At 44.3% G+C, this 22,981-nt stretch overlaps 1 protein-coding gene across 2 annotated transcripts in view; it reads right to left on the bottom strand.

The window, feature by feature from the left end:
• The window catches only part of CTTNBP2 (cortactin binding protein 2), a 137,129-nt gene extending 126,102 nt beyond the window's left edge, over positions 1-11,027 (bottom strand). For both annotated transcript variants that reach the window (XM_004592479.3, XM_058654941.1), the window contains exon 1: positions 10,877-11,027. In XM_004592479.3, coding sequence (XP_004592536.2) covers positions 10,877-10,957 — 81 coding nt within the window. In that variant the 5' untranslated portion in view covers positions 10,958-11,027. The remainder of the gene's footprint in view (positions 1-10,876) is intronic.
• Positions 11,028-22,981: the final 11,954 nt, after the last annotated feature.

Raw genomic sequence — 22,981 nt, 5'->3', positions numbered from 1 at the left:
TTTTATGTCCTGGGAAAGAGGTGAAGGATCGCAAGTCTTTGGACCCCTGGATCCATATGGAAACTTAGAAGTTTGGCTACTGATCAGTCCAGCTCTGGCAGTTGCAGTCATTTAGGAAGTGAACCAGTGGGTGGAACTAGCCTCTTCTCTAACTTTCAAATAAAATAAAGACAAATCTGTTGCCCTCCTCCCAACTCCAGAACTCCTGGGCTCCTTGGATGAAGGAGCAGCTGTGTGTGTTCAGCAAGGTCCTCATGCTAAGATGCATTACTCTAGCTTCTCTCCCATTGCTCTAAAGGAAATTTTCACATCTTACTTACAGATGTCTTGTGATGATCGAACACAAACATATAAATGGAGTTAAGTGCATGATAAAGACAGGCGATTGTTATTAACCCAGATGTCCTCTGCGGGGAGGAGGGGACACTGGTTGTGAGCCTATTTCTTTGAAAATCCACCAGTGCGAGTCCGAGTCCAGTAAACTGTTTATTGACGATGATGAAAGACAGACTCTTTCATCCTGGCTTTTCCCACCGAGATGGGAGAGCAAGCTGCCATGCTTAGGTACTTTAGAGGGCCCTGTTTTATTAATGCTGCTGCTGGTTACTGAAGATTTTAATTAATTGTATACTTGATTGTCCTTGTTTTCTTGCAGCTTCATAGGCAAAGCACTCCACTTTCAGAAACTAGTAAACTATAAAAGACGTTGCCAAGACTCTGATTCATGCTGGAGTCAGGAGAGCTTGCCCTGCTTCCATCCTTCCCAGCATCACCAACTGATTTGCAACCAGCCCGGCTTCTTTTCTATACATCATTGTTGACAAGGAAAATTCATTAAAACAACTTACAAGGGTTCTTGTTAAAGTGAAGATCATATCACAAAGGTTGCTACAAAAAAACCCTTACATTACAATGTTCTGTATTTTTTTTCAAGTTTTTTTTTTTTTATTTCATTGGAGTTCCCATCTACTCATCTGCTCCTCAGATACCCACTATGGTAGGAGACGGATCAGCCCAAAGCCAGAGGATAGGAAGTCCATGAGGTTTTCTATATAAGAGGCAGTGACACAGAACCATCACCACTGCCCCAAGGGTCTGCACTAGCAAGACGTGGCAGTCAAGAGCCAGACCCTGATATCAACTGCATGTACTTCAATTTAGGATGTGGTTATCTCAACCACCAGAACCAACGTCCAACCCTGTGATTTTCAACTGTATGTCTCTCTTCTGCCCACTCCCATACAGCTTTACTAAAATGCCACAAATCATTGGTCTGCATTAGTAAAAAACGACATGATATTTAAGTTTTTTCAATCTCTAATACCTGATGTTTCCATTCCCTAATTCTGGCAACACAAAGTGAAAATACATGAAAACATGTTTGACTCCAGGTGTTTTATAAACAAATAAATACAAATAACTTTAGGAAAAACAGAATCCAAAGTTTGCCTACAAAACGTAATTTTCCTTTAATGTGATGTGGTGTTTCTGATGCATGTGAGGTACAAAAAAACTTAGATGCAGGAAAAAAATTAGTAAGGTTACTTGGTTTAATAGAAAAGAATTTAAATCTTGTAATATTTATAGAAGTTACCTTGATGATCTAATTTTCAAAAATTGGGATGGGACAGATGTAAATATTAGTACTCCTAAAAAAAATAAGTGAGACTTTCACCTGGGCACTCATGAAAAATATGACCTCCTTCAAAAAACAAACTATGGAAACTTTAAACAGACATGTTCTCACACTAAGGTTTATTACTGCATTTTTTTCCAAACTAAAAAATAAGAAATTCAATTCTTAACTCTTAGTGATATAAACGAATTCCACCACATTTAGTGTAGTAGTTCAGTGGCCACTTGGGACACCCATCTCCCATAGCAGGGGGTCTGGTTTGATCACTGGGTCCTCTGTTTCTAATGCAGCTTCCTGCTCACGGGCACCCCAGCAGGAAGCCAGTAATGGCTCAAGTTCCTGCCACCTGCTGGGAAACCCCTGGGAGTCCTGGGCTCTTGACCTAGACTGGCCCAGCTCTGACCTGGGCACATGGAGCAAACCAGGAGAGGAAACATCCCTTTATTAGCAGTCTCTCCACACATCATTGAATGAAAGTAAATACTAACCAAAAAAAAAAAAAAAAAAAACCCAAAAACCACAGCATGTGCACACGCACGCACACAAATTTCTTTGATTTTTATCTTTCCAGGCCACTCTTCACCTGTTACATTTCCTAGGAACACTACCATACTGCTAGAAAACATATTTTCTTAAATGCCCACATTAGAGAGCTGTGGCTAATTCCACCCAGGAGCTGGGAACTCGATCCAGATCTCCCATGCAGGTGCCAGGAACCCAGCTGCCCAAGCCATCATGGCTGCCTCCTCAGGTCTGCACTAGTACGCAGCTGGAGTTGGGAGCCAGAGGTGACTTAAACTCAGTCAGATGCCTTAACAGCCAGGCCACACACCTGCCCTGACAAAGAGCTTCTTGAATGTCTCGTTTGAAACTCAAGCCGAGCAACTTACATTAGCCCAGTTGCTTCTCATTAAATGAAGACAGCACCACCTTTGCAACACAACAAATCTAACATTTCCTTTCTGATATACTTATTGTATGCTAGAGAGACAGGACAAATACAATATAGAACCTGGCTGAATAAAATCATATTACGTTATTAGAACTGAACAAAAGCAACCAACATCAAGTTTGCCAAGTCCCTCTCCCTCTCCCCATATGAATCTAAGGGGTCGGCTGTATCTGGGGAATGGCACGATCAAAGCCTTCTGGAGTACCAGTGAGCCACAGCGGCAGCTGCGGCCCTCAGGTGCTTGCTCAGACACATCACTCACGCCAGAGCTGCTGCCTCAAAACTCTGGTAACCAATCACAGAGTGAGACACTCTGGCTCTTCTCACCAGTTGGAAAAACACTTCTTCCAGTTTAAAATCCAGTAGGTTGTGCTAATCTTGCACTAGTAGGAAGGGCAACACAGCACTGAGAACAGCTGGACTGTACTGTGAGCAGGGAGGGAGACACGGTTAAGGACAGCCGGCAAGCAAGGATGAGCCGATCCATCCGCAGCACTCAGGTTTTTCATCAGGGAAACGAGGCTGCTGGCGGCAGTGATAGCTAAGGTTTGCAGCCCCAGATGCCCCAATTTCATATACCATTAGGGTAGCTAGATTACCACACTGTGGAAATTCAGGTCAGTCCCTGAGCCTAAAAACCATCATGAACAACTTGAGAAAAACTGGTTTTGCCTCTTTCCTCAAAAGACAGAGAAAATGTATTTCCTTCCTGGTTTAAACGTGTGTGCTAATAATTAATAATTCATTTACGACTTCCAATGTAGGCGAGATTCATGCCTTGGGATGAAGAAGGTCTACGGAGAAAAAGCAATGAGACTCATCTTCACATTTCAAGCAGAACAAAGTTTGAAGGCTAATCAAATGGGAAAAATTAAAGCAGACTTCCTAGAGTCCTAAAATCAGCCAATTTTATAAAGATCTTTAAACAAACTATATGTGGCAGGTACAATGGCTCAGTGGCTAAAGTCCTCGCCTTGAACGGGCCAGGATCCCAACTGGGCACCAGTTTGTGTCCCAGCTGCTCCACTTCCCACCCAGCTCCTTACTGATGACCTGGGAAAGCAGTGGAGGATGGCTCAAAACCCTGGGACCCTGCACCCGTGTGGGAGACCCAGAGGAAGCTGTTGGCTTTGGATCAACTTAGCTCCAGCCGCTGCGGCCAATCGGCAAGTGAGCCAGCAGATGGAAGATCTTTCTAAATATGCCTTTCCTTATTAAAAAAATAAATAAATACAATAAAATTTGCCTCTCATGCCTCCAAGTCAGCTTTAAATTTCAAAAACTGCCTATTGTCTGGAGATCCTCCTCCATTTTCCCCACTCTGCCTGAAAGAGCATTTTGGCAACAGCCTTGCAAAGCTCTGAACCTGCTCCTGTGAAATCTCTTCCCTGTTTGTTCACCTGAATTGCACCTTTTTTTCAGCACATCACTAGACTCCAGCATCCTCTTATTCTTCAACTTGGGCTTTTGCAAAGATTCATTTATTTGAAAGCCCGAGAAGTAGAAACAGAGTAGGGAAACAGACTTCTATCCCTTCCCAAATAGCCACAATACCTGGGACTGGGCCAGAAACTAGGAGCCTGGAATTCCATCCATGCTTTCTTTGTGGGTTGCACGCACCCAAGCACTTAGACCATGCTTCCAGTGCCTTCCCAGGTCCATTAGCAGTGAGCTGAATCAGAAGCAAAGCAGCAGGAGACCGTCTGGTGCTGCAGTGTGGGACTCCAGTGTGGCAAACAGAGGCTTGGCTGCATCATAGCTTGGACCTCTTTGACACTCCTGGAGTTGGCCCCCACTCCTTCATATGTCAATCAGTCATACCCTGCTATAAGCATTTCCTCCCAATACAGGTGTATTCTTTCTATGAGCTATTTCCTCATACCCACTGGACATGTGAGGACATCAGAATATTACAACTTCATACAATTTCATCTAATAAGTTTGTCCCTCCCACTCTGATACTAAGCACTCCTAGTGGGCAGGAGAGAAACCGGCTTCAAAAATGTCTGACTTACCAGGTTTCCTTAGATACAAGATGAGAGCCCACACTTGGGACAGTTAAGTAACTGATCATTCATTCCTTGGTTCAAAAATCATTTTGAGGGCCTGGCGGCGTGGCCTAGCGGCTAAAGTCCTCGCCTTGAAAGCCCCGGGATCCCATATGGGCGCCGGTTCTAATCCCGGCAGCTCCACTTCCCATCCAGCTCCCTGCTTGTGGCCTGGGAAAGCAGTCGAGGACGGCCCAATGCATTGGGACCCTGCACCCGCGTGGGAGACCCGGAAGAGGTTCCTGGTTCCCGGCATCGGATCGGCGCGCATAGGCCCGTTGCGGCTCACTTGGGGAGTGAATCATCGGACGGAAGATCTTCCTCTCTGTCTCTCCTCCTCTCTGTATATCTGGCTGTAATAAAATGAATAAATCTTTAAAAAAAAATCATTTTGAATCACATGCGTGCATGACTAGAACAGTGCACGAAACATGGGGCCCATCATACACTCAGGCTGCCTGGTGGGAGTCCTTCCTGCAGGACCAGCAGCTTAGTGCCCTGGGAGGAGGTAATAGGGACAAAGGAACAATGTCAGGAAGGAAACCTGGTCAGGGCTGTAACTAATTTTAACTTAGAGAAGGCTGTGTGCTTTCTCTAAGCAGAAAGAAGCAGAAGAGCAGAAAAGTGGCTCCATCAAGGGTAGCAGTGGACGGCGATCACACCCTGCTCCCAAGCCTGTCCTACTTTGCCATCTCTTCTGAGAAACAGACTGCCATCCCAGCTCAGCTTTGCAGCTTCTCATTGTCCCAGCATGGTCCTGGATCAAGTCCACGAGGAAGTAGGCATCTAGATAGATATACTGTCCTCTGGAAGCTTCTGATGCCTTGAAGAAAACAGACTTGATTAAAGCGGCAAATGTCAGCAAGCTGGTTTGCAACTGAAGCAGTGAGACCATGGGAGGCTAAATGATATTTGTGCAGTGCCAAAGCCCTTCTGTAGAAACACTCACACTGGCCTTTGGAACCATCTTGTTGCTTTTCAGTGCAACAGAAAAATAAAGCCTGTTCTACATGGCAATGCTAATTTGTGTTTACTACAATTATCATTAAAAGTTAAACCTCAACCTAAGCAGTTTTCTACTAAAAATGTATTTGAAGAGAACAATCCTTACTACCACCAAATGAGAATTTCTACATGAATGATGCAATTTCTATAGCATTAGTAATATGATCTGAAAGTAATGTGATCATAGTAATATCATTTTTGCCTAACCTATTTGTGATAAGCTTTAAAATACCCTATACTATTCAATATCATCATAATCTTGCAATTGTTTTTGCATTTCTTTTTTTTTGCTTTTTATTGCAAAGTCAGATATACAGAGATCTTCCATTCATTGATTCACTCCCCAAGCAGCCGCAACGGCCAGAGCTGTGCCGATCCAAAGCCACCAGCCAGGAGCCTCTTCTGAGTCTCCTATGTGGGTCCAGGGTCCCAAAGATTTGGACCATCCTCAACTGCTTTTCCAGGTCACAAGCAGGGAGCTGTATGGGAAGTGGGGCTGCTGGGATTAGAACTGTTGCCCATATGGGATCCCGGTGCATGCAAGGTGTAGACTTTAGCAGCTGTGCTACCCTGCCAGGCTCCTGTTTTGCATTTTTTCAAGCAAAAGACAAATTTCCTTTTCCAAGTCATGCAAGTCTTGCAAAGAGCTCCAACAGATAAGGTTTGGGTGGAGGGAAGGAAATGCTCTGTCCTGGACACATTTAAGCTTCATTCTAGAGGGTAGGTGTTGGGGTGCAGTGGGTTAAGCCACTACTTTGGACACTTGTGTCTCATATTGGAGTCCTTGGAATGAAATCCCAGCTTGGCTTCCAGACCCAGCTTCCTGCTCATGCTCCGAGGAGTCACAATGCTTGCTGAAGTTCTTGGGTCTTGGCCATCTACATGTGAGACCTCGGTGGAGTTCCTGGCTACTGGCTTTGGCCTGGTCCAGCCCTGGTTGTTGTGGACATCTGAAAACCGATCCAACAAATGGGCACATCTCCTTCCATCACTCTCTCCCTCTCACCCTTCCTTCCTCTGTCCATCATCCCATCCCTTTTAAATACATGAAAGCAAAATAAAATGATGAATTCTCCCACATTCTGTGCGGTTACAAACTACTGTAAAACCTTGCCTTACTTCCTTTTCTTCCTTCCCAATCTTTATTCCCTTTCCTGTCTCCAAACTTTCTTGCATTTGTTCCTTTAGCCTGAATCACTCATCCCGTCCAGCATCTTAAGGGTGATGTAGGTTTCACCGACTTGGACAAATCCAGAATAGAAAACACCATCTTACCACCAAGGCATCCCCAGTTTCAGTCATCATTTTGAAAAGAAATCTAAAAAGAAAACTAACAGTGTTAGAAATTAAATTCTAAACAGCAAGTATCTGAGATAATGCTGAAACGTGTAACTTAGAAAGGGACAAAAAAAAAACCTGAAAATTAAAAAAACCAGCATCAGGGTCATGTTTTGAATGCCAGGTCTGTAACGTCTATTGTGTTGATGATTACAAATCACAGGCGACTACTTTCACTCCACTCTGAGAACACACAAGCACATCTCCTAACTAGTCAATGTTACCTATTCCAAGTATTATGGCACAACCTCTTGGTGAGCTCTTCTTTCATTGAGTCAATAGCTTCAGAATACTCCCCCTGTGCCAGGGATTGTGCTAAGCTGTTTTTGTTTTCTCTTTACAAACAAAGCTGGCACGACTCCCTGAAAGGAGGTGGCCGCTCTCTTCCACATGTGGCCTTGTGTCCACATGTTCATGAACAGGCTTTCCTAAGTGGCCACCTGAGTGCCAAGGCTGGACAGCATCTTCAAACAGAAGACACAAACAGCTGGCAAGCATTCAGTCACCGAGAGGGCAAAGGTTTGTCTTGAAACAAAACTGCTCTGATGAGAGACATAACAATCAACACCAACAATAGTCAAGACACCAGGGGTAAGCAGAAATATAGGCCCGATAAAAGCGGAAAAGACTGAAAAAAAAATCACATAGAATGTAATTGCTTATTGCTTTCCAACACATGGAGAATATTCAAGCTTCCTCCACTGCTAAGCTCGTTTTCTGAAGCTCATAGCCGAAGGTAAGATGGAAAACCTCAACACTCAGTTGCGAAAGCTGTGAGCCACCTCTCAGGGTTGCCCAGGGGTGGCTTCTCCCAGCTGGCCAACGGCTGTGCCCTGCTCCTCCGTCACAGGACCCAGGGCAGAGGCCTGGCTTCCGTGCAACACTCAGATCTTTCCACCAGGAATGCTTTCCCGGGTTTTTCTGTGCCATAATGTTAATGTAAACCCACAGTGTCTCCCAGAGCTCCACTGCGCATGCTTTAACTCCTCAGAGGATCAGTTCCCCAAACGGGAGTTACACAGGGCAACAAGGATGCTACTCCTGATGGATCCATCCAAGTGAACGGTTCGGTTCCCACTTAAAAAAAAAAATCATACTGTCAAGCTGTCCATATTCCATACCTACTTCCTAAGTTTTTTTAAGAAAGTTTAACAAAATTTTGACTAACAAGGTTCTTTTGCTTCTAGCTCCATTGAACACCGTCACCTGAACAAAATGGCCCTGTCAGATGTTAACATCAGTGTTGTGCATTTCCCACAAAATCCGTCGTCTTAAGTTTTTCCTTGTCACTATCACCATGACAACAACATTCACACCTACTTTATCGTGTATTAGCTCTTCCAGAAAAGCTCAGAATGGCAAGAATGCTGGTTGGCTTCCCAAATATAGCTCGAAAAAGATCTGCCATTTTCCTCCAGCTCCTGAACTCTTTGACAATAAAAAAAGCAGGAAGACCTCTGTTTTCCATACTGCCTGATGCATTAGGAGTTATTTTTAGAGTAGAACTAGCAATATGGCCTATAAAAAAAATCGCCACATTTGGCTGAGGCACTCAAAATAACCCAGGTCTCCCGACATGATTCACAGCAGCAAAGACTATTAATACGATCTTACTGAATAATGTAGCGGTTAGCCAGCTCTGCACTTGGGATGCTTTCTGGATTTCAACAGCTAAGAACAAGGATCAGGAACTAAACCGAAAACACCCCACTGAGGAGGATATTCAACCGAAAACTATAAATTGAATGTGTTTCTAAGCAACAATATAAATACTCAGAACTTAGAGAAAACACTCACTTTCCAAAATAGCCTACCTCTTTGGAGGTCTCATCGGCTCATGGCTGCCCAATGTATATATAAAAACACCCAATATGTAAACCAATTTGAAACAAAAATAAATCTGCAACGCCAAACAGAATTGCTCAGTAAAATAAAAATATATCCTCAGTTGACAAAGCACAAACTGTGTGACCATGCCTATGAGTTGTCATCACTAGAGAAGCACCAATTTTGACCAATCTCATTGAGTCTCTTTAAAATAAAATCAGTTTATGGCACAAAAAAAATCAAAATTTTATTCAAAATCAAGTTATTTGGAGGAAAAAAAGCAAATAATCTTTCACTCATCTTGTTTTTATGGAAATCACAAAGGAGATTTATTTGTGTGGATTTCCTTCTCTTCTGGCTATCCTAACAAGGGTGAAATGTTCAAATCCCCTTCCTGCAGCAGTAAAAATCAGACGCCAGAAAATGCTAAGTAGCAAAGGAGAAAAAAAAAAACACTGACCTTGTTAACATAAAAATGAAGTAAAATAAAATCAAATCTGCCCAGAACCAAAGATTTTGATTACAGCCAAAAGAAATCTTCCCTACAGCCCAGACAGCGGCTATTTGTTTGGTTTAATTGTCGGGTGATTAAAGTATTGACTGTAGTAGAAAGCAGCCCATTCTCAGAGTCAATAAACAAATCCAACCCTCCCGGGAAATGAGAAACACACAGACCCACTCTCTCCCTCTTGCCAGAGGAAGCCGGCACAGAATCCTTCCGACTTCCTAGAGAGGCTTGTTGCCCTAACAGCCTAGACTCCTTAAGGGACCGCAGAAAGGGGAACCTGGTTTGCCAGCGGACAGGCTTCCTTTGAAATCTTCCGAAAGCCTTCATTTCCCGTCCATTTCTTCCCCAAAGTTTCAATCTGGAAACTCGCAGGTTTCCTAAGTGGAGGCCAGCAGCTTTCCTTGCACTCCCCTCCCGACTTCTCCCTTTCTTTCTGTGGTTCCACGGCTATTCGGCCACATCTTTCCTCTCTCTTTCCAGAAAGCCCTAATTCCAGAGGTGTGTGTTGGCGGGTGGGCGGACTGCAAGCTGTGGCGCAGCCTCCTCGCGTCCTGACCCAGTCTCTGGTGACTACCGTGTTCAGGTAGTGGGAGGAAGCACCCGGGGCGTCCTACCCAACTCTCTCCATCCCACGCCAAATCTTCGGGAGCAGCTGGGTTGGGCCAAGAGTGGGAGGTGCTCCCGGATCTGTCTTTGTAGAACCTTGCAACTCCTGCGAAGCAGCTCTCCAAACCCTGAGCACGTTTCACACCCAAGAAACGTGGGTGCAGCCCTCACATAAGGTAAGTACTGGAACCCACCAAAAGGATGAGGGTCTGTGACCACGATGCTCTAGGAGCCAAAGTGAGTACCAGGTATGAGTCACTACAAACGCCAGGTGCAAAAGCTTAAAGGTAACTCAGGATTCCCCTGAAGAGGACAACCCTTCCCTGCCCCTCAATCACCAGCCTCGGCTGCCACCACCCAGCGAAGGGGCAGATAAGATCCAAAGCGCTGGCGCTGAGCCCACAGCTTGGCAAAAGGCCACCCCCCAAGGGCCTCGGGCCGGCACAGGAACACACACAATGGGCATCCCCACACCTGCACGGCAGCCACCATCTCGCCCTCGCTGCTCCCGCGGGGACATCAGGACATTCGAGCGGTGCCAGGCACCCAACAGCCACGCGTTCAGCAGCGCAGTGTGAGGGGGACAATGGGGTGGGGGTGCTTCCACCCCGACTCAAAGTGAGCACGGCACAGTAAGTGGGCAAAAGGGTCAGAGGGGAGGCGACTGAGAGTCCCGAGACCCAGGCTGCAGCCAGCGGGGCTCCGAATGAGCGAGAGGGACGCGCCCCAGCCCAGGAGGCTACCTCATTCCTCTGACACTTGTTCCTGGACCTGCAAGCACCTTGGAGGAGGCACATCCCGAGAAGGGACACCCCCGGCAGGGCCACCTCGAGGGCCCAGGCTCAAGAAACCTCCCAGGGTCAGGGGTGCCCTCAGAGGCTGGGTTCACCCAGGGCGCCCCAGCACGGGCCGTGTCTACACTGTCCCCATGCCCGCCCGCCCGCCAGCTCGGTTACCGCCGCCTCCGACGCGGCCTCCACCACATCCTCCGGGGCATGGAGCAAGTCGGGCTCGCAGCTCGCGCCGTCCGTCGCCATCTTCCTGCTCTAGCGGATCCGAATGCGAGCTCGGAGTCTCTGGCTCCCGGCTCAGCCCCCTCGGCGCAGAGCGGCGCGGGCGGCGCTTAACCCGCTGCTGTCTGGGCGCTGAGCGGCTCCTCCTCCCTCCGCAGCAACAGCCCCGCCCCGCGGGTCCGTGCCCGCCTTCCCGGGGACAGGAGCCTGCCTGGGTGTTGCTAATCACCCACAGGCCCCTGGAGAGACCAGGGAAAGCTAGCGCCGCCGTGGAGCCTGGAAAAGCCACACCGAGCCAGCTGGGCACAGAGCGGATTAAACATGAGGCCTCCTGGAATGGAATTCCCTCTTAGGATCTGGAGAAGCCTTCGCTAGGTTTCTGTCCAACCCACCGCTGGGATACTAAGATGCCACTTGCCTTCTAGGGTTCCCTGTGCTTCTGGTATAGCAGTACCCATCAACTCCCTATGGAAACAATTTATTCTGTTTTGGGCTCTGCCTGCCCCTACTCCCCTAACCTTTCTGTAACAACAGCCTTTTCCCAAAGGCTGAAGTGGGGGCCCACGGGTTGTTCATGGACCCTGGGTCTGAATGGTCTTCTCAAAGGCTAACCCAGAAGCGCAGAAGATGCTGCAGCATTTCAAAGAAAGCCTTCTGTGCTCTGAGAGAATGCAAAGGAATTTGTCGTCTGAGTGAGGACACATGGTTACGCTCGGAGCGCGTGTGTGTGGACACACACACGCACACCCTGCGTGAAAAACGATTTTACAGGAATTTCAGGTTTTAGGACATTGTCAAGAGATGGATGAATTAGACCCAAAGGCTTGGTTTTTCCCCGTCCCACATACCATTCATTTAGTTTCTACCCTTTTCTGATTCCTACTTTATCAGGACCATATGGTATGGACCTACCCAAATCTCCAGATCCCTTCAAAAAAAAAAAAAAAAAAAAAAAAACTGGAAAGCACAAAAATCAGCTGGTGGCATTCAAGCAATTCAAGCTGCATTTAAAAAATGTGACAAATTAAAGCTCAAACCAACCCCTGCAGGAAAAGTGACTTTCATGTTCAGTCCTAAGGTTACCCGCCAGATCTCCCTCCCCCTTTATTCAATGGCAGATTCCCAAGGACGGAGTTTGACACTTGAATTGCTCCATTTTGCAAATTAGATCCAAGAGGACACAGGCCAAGGGTGGAGAAGGCTTTTCTGCAAAGACCCCGAAAGGGGTTGATGGGCAAACTATAAGATTCCCTCCCAGGCCACAGGTCAAGGAAGAACTTTCATCTGGAGCCCTGGGGTGAAGGGTCAGAGGCTGAGGAATCCGCCCCCCAGCTTGCCCTGCCGCCAAGGTGCCTCTGATTACTTCCTCAGCGCTTGAAAGCTGCTGGCTCTCCCAGTCCTTCATGCTCAACCCCTATGCGTTACAACACTTGCTTTTTTATCAACTGCTCTGACACTGTTCAACAGTAGAATGACTGGAATCCTTACAGGATCAAAGGAAAATATCTGGTAGCAAAAGGAGCCAAGCTGGTAGTAAAAAAAAAAAAAAAAAAAAAAAAAAAAATCTAGAATTTGGATCCAAACCGAAACTTGCTGTTTTCAAAGTGCATTTTTATGCAGCACCAGGCAGTCAACTTTCTTGACTGATGTTGTATCACCCCAGAAATCAACTCGGAAGGGGAGGCACAAGGGAGACCTAGAAATATGAAATGTCACTGTCTGGAAGCAAATCCCATTTGCTTTGTGCATGACACTCAACTAGAAACTGCTGCCGAAGGACCGTACTATTGAAGTACTATGGGGGAAGATGGGAGGTAGGGGAGAGAATTAGGAGGGAAGGATCTCAGCCTACAAAACCGTATCATGGACAACAATCAAAATAATAAGAAATAGCAGAAAAGCAATGGTGAGCAATAGCCTGCCATAGCTTATATTTGCATTGACCTATACCGTGAAAGGAGAATTATCCCACAAAGGAAGTAATTCCTAAACCAGTTTCTTCCCTTTCACTTTTTATTTATTTATTTATTTATTTTTGTGCAAAATACAAAGTTAGTAGGTATAACAGCTATAGGTCAGAACAATTTCTAGTCTCTCAAAAGTAGTACCTGGGAGAGGAAATAGGCAGCATTTTATTTTCAGCTTAAAATGGGCACTGCTGAGAGTGTCTGGAAGCCTGGGCCACCTCACCCAGAAGGGCAGGATGCCCGACGGGTTACCCCCTTCCCAAAAGCCCTGGCCGGGACTGCTTCTGTGCAGGAAGACACGTGCTGGTTTCAATTCCACCAAGAATTAGCCTTAGCTGCCAGTGAAAATTAGCTCTTTCTGCAATACTGTCTTTGCACAAAGACAGGCTCTGAAAGGGTAGCAACACCACAGCTCTAGTGATTTCAATCTTTTGAAGCATCATTAAACAGCTAAATCAAAGATACCCCAGGACCAGAGCAAATATTTCTGAAACAGTGAAAAAGGAGACAGAAATATGAGTATACCAGTCAGAAAAATAAAACCCTATAACATGAGTCCCAATTCTTCAGAGAATTCCTTTCAGATACTGATAATACTACAAGTGGAAAACACTATGATTTATATTTGTTTTGCCTTTGCAGATAAAGATGATGCTGGTGATCCACTGACCAAATACTCAGACGAATCATTTTCCTAACGCCTATAAAGAGTTCTATGCTGAACCACAGCACACTCTCAAAGCTTCCCTTTGAAGATCTGACAGTGGCTGCAGAGCCAAGTGGTTTTCTACTAATGCCCTTGTCTTCACTGGCCACATCCCTCAACCGAGAAAACCACACATCCCGGCAGTGGCATGTAATGATGCCACAGGTTCTCCCACTGAGAACAAATGAACCTGCACATACTCTACGCTCTCTCCTTCAGCAGCTCAGAAAATTATTTCAGTCAAATGACAATGGGAATGTTCATTCCAAATTGCCAAACAACAAAATCACTGAGTGGCAAATCAGTGGATTATACCCATAAGGCTGTAGTTATACAATTTAAAGATTGCAGCCCATGTTTATCCCTATCTGTACTTGGGCCATCAAGTCAGGAAGTCCCAAATCAACTTCAAGAACACTGGAACAAAGAATAGACACGAGTTCCAAGTATCCTGCATCTATCCCATGTTTTAGAAACCAAAACAGTCCCAGAAACCAGTTTTCATGTGACCTCACTATATTTCATCATTGTCAACCTGTCATTGCCTATAAGTGCTTTTCTTGGGAATTGTAGTCCATGACATTTTGTGGATTTTGTCAGAAGATATAATTTTAACCTACTTAGCCACTTTTGTCAGCAGCCTTTGGTTTTGGAATGCTCCTGCACCAAATGCAGTTGGTGCACAGCACAGGAATGCAAGCCAATTTACCTAAGGTAAAGTAAAACATAATTAGGAGATGACATCTGCTCTGTAGGAAGCCAACGAAAGCCGAAGACAAATAATTATTATAATCACTCAGCTTCCCCTTTAAAACTTGATTTTTACTTTATTGGAAAGGCAACAAGAGAGGGACAGAGAGCTGCCATCTGCTGACTCAGTCCTCAAATGCTGGGAACAGCCAGGAACTTAATCTAAGTCCCCCAAGGGGGTGACAGGGATCCAGATGATTAGGACATCATTTATTGCCTTCCAGGGATCATAAGCAAGAAGCTGGAATTGGAAGTTGAACTGGAACTCAAGCCGCAGACATTCCTGTAGAAGACGGGATGCAGCAAGCGACTATTGCATCATACGATGCTCACCCCGTGGCTCCCATTGGTACCATCTTGAACTGGGGATTGTACCTTGTCATTAAAAGCCATAAATGGTATACAAATATAAAAAAAATAATTTATTCATTTCTATTTGAAAGGCAGAATTACAGAGAAGAGACACAGATCTTGCATCTGCTGGTTTATTTCCCCACTGGTCTCAATGTCCAGCTCTGTACTGATCTGAAGCAAGGAGCCTAGAGCTTCTTCCACATCTCCCACTTGTGTGCAGTGGTACAAGCACTTGGGCCCTCTTCCATTATTTTCCCAGGCACATTACCAGGGAACTGGATTGAAGTGAAGCAGCCAGAGTCAAACAGGTGCCCAGATGGGATGCTGACATCCCAGCTGAAACATTAGCTTGCTATGCCATAGCACTAGCCCCACAAACATAAAATTAATAAGGGGCCAGCACTGTGGCATAGTAGGTTAAGCCACCCACGGTGGTGCAGAATCCCATATGGAACTTCATTCTAGTCCAGGTTACCGTACTTGCAATGCAGCTTCCTGTTAATGTGCCCGGGAAAGCAACAAAAGATGGCCCTACTATTTGGGTTCCTGCTACAAAGAAGTATACCTGGAGGAAGTTCCTCACTTCTGGCTTCAGCCAGGTCCATCCGTGGCCATTGTGGCCATCTGGGGAGTGAACCAGTGAATGGTCTCTCCCTCTGTAACTCTGCCATTCAAATAAGTAAAATAAATATTTAATTCTTTTGAAGGCTTAATGGTACACTTGAACTCTATTCCCACATCTTATCACTCTAAAAGCACCAGCTAGGGTAGCTCTTCTAGGACAGCGAAGTTGTGTTGGTTCAGTTCTGCCAAGTGCTTCTTAAATTTAGAATGTGATGTGCTTGTTTGGATGCTTGTCTGCAGAAGTCATTTATAAGAGTAAATCTCAGCACAGAGGGATGTTTAGTACAAAATCGTTATGAGAAATAATTTTGACAAAAGAATCTGGCCCATTGCTGACCCTCACCCACATGAACTGGAAATGGATCTGAATATTTCCATTTATTCAGCCTCTTTAGCAACCCCACAAAACTGCAGTATGTAGTTACTAGGCAACTGCTAAGGCACGGGTGTTTATACCATTAGGTGTTAATTATGGGAGATCTTTTATTTTTTCTTAGAAAGTTTCAAAACTGTATAAATAGGTTTGTGATCAGGCTGTTCTTTCCTCTGATTAGAAGTGCGGCACCAGCTATGAAACCAAAGCTGTGATTTTTTTTAAAGATTTGAGAGAGACACCAAGAGACATCGTCCCTTTGTAGGTTCACTCCCCAAATGGCACAATGCCTACTTATGGGACAGGCTGAAGCCATGAGCCAGCAGCTGCTTCTGCTTTCCCAGGTATCAAGTCAAACACAGATCACAAGGGAATCATTTCTGTTAAGACCCAGTGATCAGCCTCAGCGTTGCGGCGTAGCTGGAAAAGCTGCTAAGCTGCCCCCTGCATTACTGGCCCACATTCATGCCCAGCTGTCCTCTTCCAATCCAGCTCCCTGCTTCTGTCCTGGAAAAAGAGGGGAGGTAAGTCAAGTCATTGGGACCATACACCCATATGGGAGACATGGAAGAAACTTCTGGATTCAGATTGGCATAGCTGTGGCCATTGTGACACTGGGGGAGTGAACTACGGGATGGAAGAGCTGTCTTTTCTCCTCTCTGTAAGTCTGCCTCTCAAAAATATTTTGAAATGTTTTAAATAAAAAGCCATGGTTTAGAAATGTATGCGTTATTTATTATTGGTTGATCTGCTCTGAAGGATTGAAACATAGATGACATAGCCAGAGTAGGATATGCTGAGAGTCTAAATCAACAAATACCCAACCCCCAAACCAAACAACACTGTTCAGTTCGCATAATGTAAAGGTCAAGTGCAGGGTAATTTTTAGGGCTTCTTTCTAGCAGTGGGACCTTGGGCAAGAACTCTGTCCCTGTGATCTTTTCAATTAAAGATCCATCATAATGATTTGGTTCTTGACTCTAAGGTTGTCAAGAGGAAAAAATTTCATTAAGACACTTAGAGCAATGCCTTGTTTACCAACAAGCTTCCAACTAACATTCATTTGCAGGTTCTTCATTTTACCTATTAATGAATTAATGGGGCAGGGAGGGAGGAATAGAATATAGCTATATTAGAATTTTACCTATGAAGCATAATGAATATTTACAGCAAAAATTTTAAACAGAATTAATAATTAGCCTAATCGACATGGAATTTAAGAATTTATGGAGTTTAATAAAATGATTCTGCAACTACACAATACCCTTAAGACCATTCAAATCAATTTTTAATTTTAAACCAAATATTCCATGGTTTTAGATTAAATATTAAAACTCTCAAGTACTTACCAATTCTTAGGAAAACTTGAGATGTGTCACATAAATTAGAAAAAAGTAGTTGCTGCTGCATTTAGGGAAAGCTTTTTTATCAAATGAGGACATAAGACTTAAACAGTGCACAGTCATGCATTACAAATATTAATAGGGAAGTCAGCATTACAGCAGTTATGCCACCAGTTGAAAGAGGTGGCTAACTAAGATTTATTTATTTTTATCACAAAGACAGATATACAGAGAGAAGGAGAGAGAGAAAGATCTTCTGTCCACTGGTTCACTCCCCAGGTGGCCACATTGGCTTGAGCCGAGTCTATCCAAAGTCTGGAGCCAGGAACTTCTGGGTCTCCCACATGAGTGCAGGGTCCCAAGGCTTTGGGCCATCCTCTGTTTTCCCAGGCCACAAGCAGGAACCTGACCATTCAGGGCATGACCCAGCACCCATATGAGATCCCAGTGGATGCGAGGTTAGCTGCTAGGCTAACAGGATAGGCTCACTACTCTACTCTTGATTCAGCTCCCAGCTAATGCACCTGGGAGGCAGCAGACATTGACTCAAGTTCTTGAATTCCTGCCCTGCCTGTGGAAGATGCAGGTGCAATTGTTGACTCCTGGCTTTGACCTGGCCCAGCCCTCGCTGTTAAGTCTAGTTGGGGCATGTACCGGTGGACGGAAAATTTCCATTTTTCACTCCGCCTTTCAAATAATGACATAGATAAACAAAGACTAAGTTAAAAAGGAGGGAGAGAGAGGTCTTTTATCCACTGGTTTATTCCCCAAATGGTTAAGCTGGACTGGGCTGGTTTAAATCCAAGAGCTAGGTCTCTCATGTGCATTCAGGGGCCCAAGCATTTGAGCCTTCCTCCACTGCTTTTCCAGGCACATTAGCAGGAAGCTGGGCAGTTAAGTCAAATCGCTGGAACTCAAACCAATGTCCATATTGGATACTGGCACTACAAGCAGTGGCTGAACTCACTATGTTCCAGTACTGGCCCCTAAATAAATCTCTAAATATATTACCAGGCGATTTAGTGTAGGTATTTGGCCTAGTGGTTGGGATGCTGATAAGACATTCACATCTCATATTTGTATTCTTGGGTTTGAGTCCCAGCTCTGACTACATATTTCAGCTTTCTGCTAATGTAGACCTTGAGAAACAATGGTGAAGTTTCAAGAAATCGGGTTTCTGCCACCCTCAAGGAAGAACCAATTGAGTTCCCAGTTCTCAGCTTCAGTCCTGGACCATTGCCACTTTTTGGAAAAGTGAACTAGCAATTGTTAACACTTTTTCTACCTATATGCCAAAAAAAATGTGTGTAGGGGAGGATAGGCAGCTGAAGGAAACAGGTATTTGGCACAGTGGTTACTGTGGAGGGTTGGCCCAGGACACTGACCAAGTCCCAAAGCTAAGGATCGTGTAGGCTCCAGAGCTCCACCCAGAAACACAGATCACACACCTGAGCAAACCTGTTGGACTGAAGGAAACCAGCCCCGAGAAGGCACAGCAGTGATAAGTATGGTTCTTGGATAATGGCCCATGTTGCAGCAGACAGCCTCTGGCTGTCTTGCCCACTGCTCCTCTGCAATGGATGACAGCAGCAGTCTGCTTTTAGTCGTCTTACTTGTCTACTGTTCTTGTGCAGTACTTTCAATAAATCCAACTTGGCTTATTTCATCTGACTGCTTTGGCAAATTTTTTAACACCTACAACACTGTCCTCAATCTGTCACTTGCTGTGACAGTTAAGACTCCAAGTAAGGGCACCTCCATCTCCTATACAAGTGCCTCAGTTTGAGTCCTTATCCTGGTAACATGCATGCCGAGAGGTAGGGGCTCAGGCAGTGGGATCCCTGCTCTCCACATGGAAAACCCAGTTTGAGTTCCTGGATTCTAGCTCTGGGCTGGCCCAGCCTTGACTGTTGTGGTGTTTAGGGGAGTAAACCAGCATATGAGAATCCCCCGTCTTGTTTCTGTCTACCTTTCACAGAAGAAAGATCACTTTAAAAAAAAATACATATATATATATATATATATATATATATATATATACACACACACATACATACACACTAGGGTTTATGTATATCTGGGATCACCAACTCTGACATAATTCAAGATATTAAACTAGTGGACTCACTCCTGTAAGCAAAAACATCTTATGATTCATAAAATTTCCTTTAGATAAAACAAGGATTTAAGAAGCAGAAAAGGGGAGAAACAGATGCTTTCCATCTACCAATTTGAGTGGCCTCAACAGCCAGGGGTAGACCAGACTAAGCCAAGATTCAGAGATTTAATACAAGGTTCCTACATGGGTGGCAGGGACTCGGGTAACTGGGCCATCAGCCACCGCTTTCTCAAGAGCTAGAGGGGAAGTGCAGCAGCTGGCACTCAAACCGATTACAATGCCAGCCAAAAGAATACATTGCACAGTATCTGGAAGGAGGAAAATATCAAAGCTTCACCTTTTCAATATAAAGAATTCAGAAGATCTCATGCCTGTACCCGTGCCGAGTTGGTTAGAGTCAGGCATGACCTATCCAGCTGGCTGAAGTCTGCACCTGCACTTGACTTGCTTTGTTTTCCGTAAGGTTTTTAATTCATTGTCTCTAAAAACACTATGGCTTGTGTGATTCCAGGAAGATGCAATTCTTGTTTATTATGACACACATATACACACAAACCTCCAAAAACTTGGATTTTAAAATATGCTTACATCATGATAGAACAAGTGTGTTGCTATCCACTGACAAAAATGCAGTTAACATGAGTTTTCTGAAAAGGCTTGTTCTAAGCATATGCTCAAGGAACACACTCATCCTTTGCTGTCTCATAGAAGACTTGGTATCAGGCAGCTCATCTGTAGAATGAGAAAGTACAGATCCACACCAGTGGGGTGCCGAATACTTCCCGGATGCTTCCACATCCTGCTTGTTCGATGCATTCCTGAAGTTATTCAAAAGTAATTTGTGTCTAGTAAGAGGCATAGCATTCAAGCTTTTGCGTATGTAGTGGGGTGATTGAAAGTAAGATTGTACTTATTTAGATTGTGCTGCTGTAACAAAATACTATAGGCAGATTGTTTTCAGTAACAAGCTCATTCCTCACAGTTCCAGGGGCTGAAGTCCAAAGCCAAGATGGTACCTAACATAAGGGAGAGTGGAAGGGAGTTGGAGGACAGGGAGAGTTGGGGGAAGAGATGGGGAAAGTAGTAGGGAAGAGGAAGAGGAGGAAAGACATCTTCCTTTTCTGGCCATAATCCCATATTGAGGATTCCACCTTCAAAAGTTAGTCAAACCTTAAATATCTCCCAAAGCCTCCAGTCATGTCTACAGTTCCCATATACTAATACTAAATACTGAAGAGAGCCACACAGGTATGATCATGAACTGGAGCTACTTTCCAGCCCTCTACTGAAGGATTCTTGCAGGCAGACACTGGCAGCCTTGTCATAAAGAAACATCAGTACTCATGACCACACCATGGGAGAATTTCTGTCCAATTTCTACATGTTTGGGAGCTTTTTAAGGAAGTATCTCCAGGGTTAGACACTTCAAGGAGTTTCTCTTTCCCTCACTACCCTGGGTTTTCTGTCTTAAGTTTCTGAAACCTCCTCTGTCAGAACACATCAAAGTATCATGTTGCTATAGAAATGATAGATTTAGACAGAAATGAAAATTTTAATTCTGTTTTCTGCTATGTTTTAATGGCCTAAAGCAAGTCCTTGCCAGCTATAGGACTGAAAATGACCCCATTTTCCCAAAATCTTAACTACTTTGATGCACAATCTTAAACTCATTTAACATCTATTTTATTTGAAATGCAGAATTACAGAAAGACCTACTATCTGCTTCTAGTTCACTTCCCAAATGGCTACATCAGCTCAGACCCGGCCAGGTCAAATCTAGGAGATTCCTCTGCACCTCCCAAGTGGGTGCATGGTCACAAGCCCCGAGACCCGCATCCAGACTTGAACTGACACGGCTAGGGATTCTGGTGCTAAAGATGGTGACTTGACCCAGTACACCACAGTGAAGCTGTGTTTAAACCATAGCCTAATGTTACCTTGGACAGATAAACTAGGATAACATTAGTATTTAACATTTAACATTTAATTCAAGTCATGAATAAGATCTTATCAATTAAAATCACCAGAAGAAATCAAATTAGTATCTGTTTCCCAAATTTAAAATACACTTGCAAGTTGAATCTTCATGATTTCTAGTTTTTACCCAGGATGAAAGACTCAAATCCAAGAATTTTCTTTCCCTGGCCTTTTACACAGAAGAACATGAGCATGGTAGATGTGTAGATTCCACTAATTGCTTATTTTTAAGGGGTGTGTGTGTGTGTGTGTGTGTGTGTGTGTAAAGCAAGAATTTTAATTCAAAAGCTTCTTGTTCCAGCAATGAAGACGGGGCCCTTCAAATGAGAGTTGCTTGATTTTCTGAAATGCCCAGGGGTTTCATCTGGAGATCACCCAGGGACCAGTTTTTCAAATGCACTCATCAGGACAGCAAGAGACCCCAAGCTCATGGCTGCCTTGTGCACCCAGGGCCTTACACAACATCAAGCACATAAAGTTTCAGGAGTGAGTGAATTTATCCACATCCTAGCACTGTATCATAACATGATTATTTCAGAAAAAAAGTTATGTTAATTTGTTTCCATGTACTTATTTTTTTTTTTTTTTTTTTTTTTTTTTTAATTATTTATTATTTAACTTCAGTAATTACATTGTATTATGTGACACAGTTACATAGATACTTGGGTTCTCCCCACCCCTCCCCAAACCCTCCCACCATGGTGGATTCCTCCACCTTATTGCATAACCACAGCTCAAGTTCAGTTGAGATTTCCCCATTGCAAGCGTATACCAAACATAGAGTCCAGCATCTTATTGTCCCGTCAAGTTCAACGGTTTCTTAGGTATACCCTCTCTGGTCTGATGACAGAGCCAGCAGAGTATCATCCCAGTCAATTGAAAGCTCCAACATACCATCAGCAAAAATTTACATCATTATGGAATTAATTGACATAGTAATGAGTAACCAATATGTTAAAAGTAAATGCGGGTTCCCAGCCACCTTCTGTGACCACCTCACCTATACTTCAATTTCAGTTTATACACAACATATAACATTCAAAACATAACATGTTATACATAACATCATATCATCTTAAATCAAGGCAAACATGTGGTATTTAACCTTTTGGGATTGGCTCATTTCCCTTAGCATTATGGTTTCCAGTTTGGCCCATTTGGCCACAAAGAACTGCATTTTGTTTTTTTTAATAGCTGAGTAGTATTCCATGGAGTAGATGAACCATAGCTTTCTTATCCAATCCTCTGTTGATGGGCATTTTGGTTGTTTCCATGTTTTTGCAATTACTGATTGTGCTGCTATGAACATAGGAGTACATGTTGGTTTCTCATAGAACAAGTGTTCTGGATATATTCCTAGGAGTGCTATTGCTGGATCATACGGTATGTTGAATTTGAGTTGTTTGAATATTCTCCATACTGATTTCCATAGAGGCTGTACCAGCCTGCAGCCCCACCAGCAGTGGAGTAGGGTTCCCTTTTCCCCGCAACCTCGCCAACAAGTGTCGTTGGTGCTTTTATTCATGTGGGCCAGTCTTACTGGCGTTAGGTGGTACCTCATTGATGTTTTAATTTGGATTTCCCTTATTGCCAGGGAACTTGAGCATTTTTTCATATGTTTATTTGCCATTTGGGTTTGTTCCTTTGTGAAGTGTCTGCCCATTTCCCGTGCCCATTTCTTGAGTGGCTTGTTTGTTTTGACATTTTGGTTGTTTTGTAGCTCTTTGTATATTCTGGATATTAGCCCTCTATCACCTATGTCGTGTGCGAAGATCTTCTCCCATTCTGTGGGTTGCCTTTTTACTTTGTTGATTGTTTCTCTAGCTGTACAGAAG

This window comes from Ochotona princeps, chromosome 25 (genome assembly GCF_030435755.1).
Source record: "Ochotona princeps isolate mOchPri1 chromosome 25, mOchPri1.hap1, whole genome shotgun sequence".
In the NCBI taxonomy this organism is placed as follows: domain Eukaryota; kingdom Metazoa; phylum Chordata; class Mammalia; order Lagomorpha; family Ochotonidae; genus Ochotona; species Ochotona princeps.
Note: the sequence above shows the minus strand (reverse complement) of the source record. Positions and strands in the feature narration are given on the sequence as shown.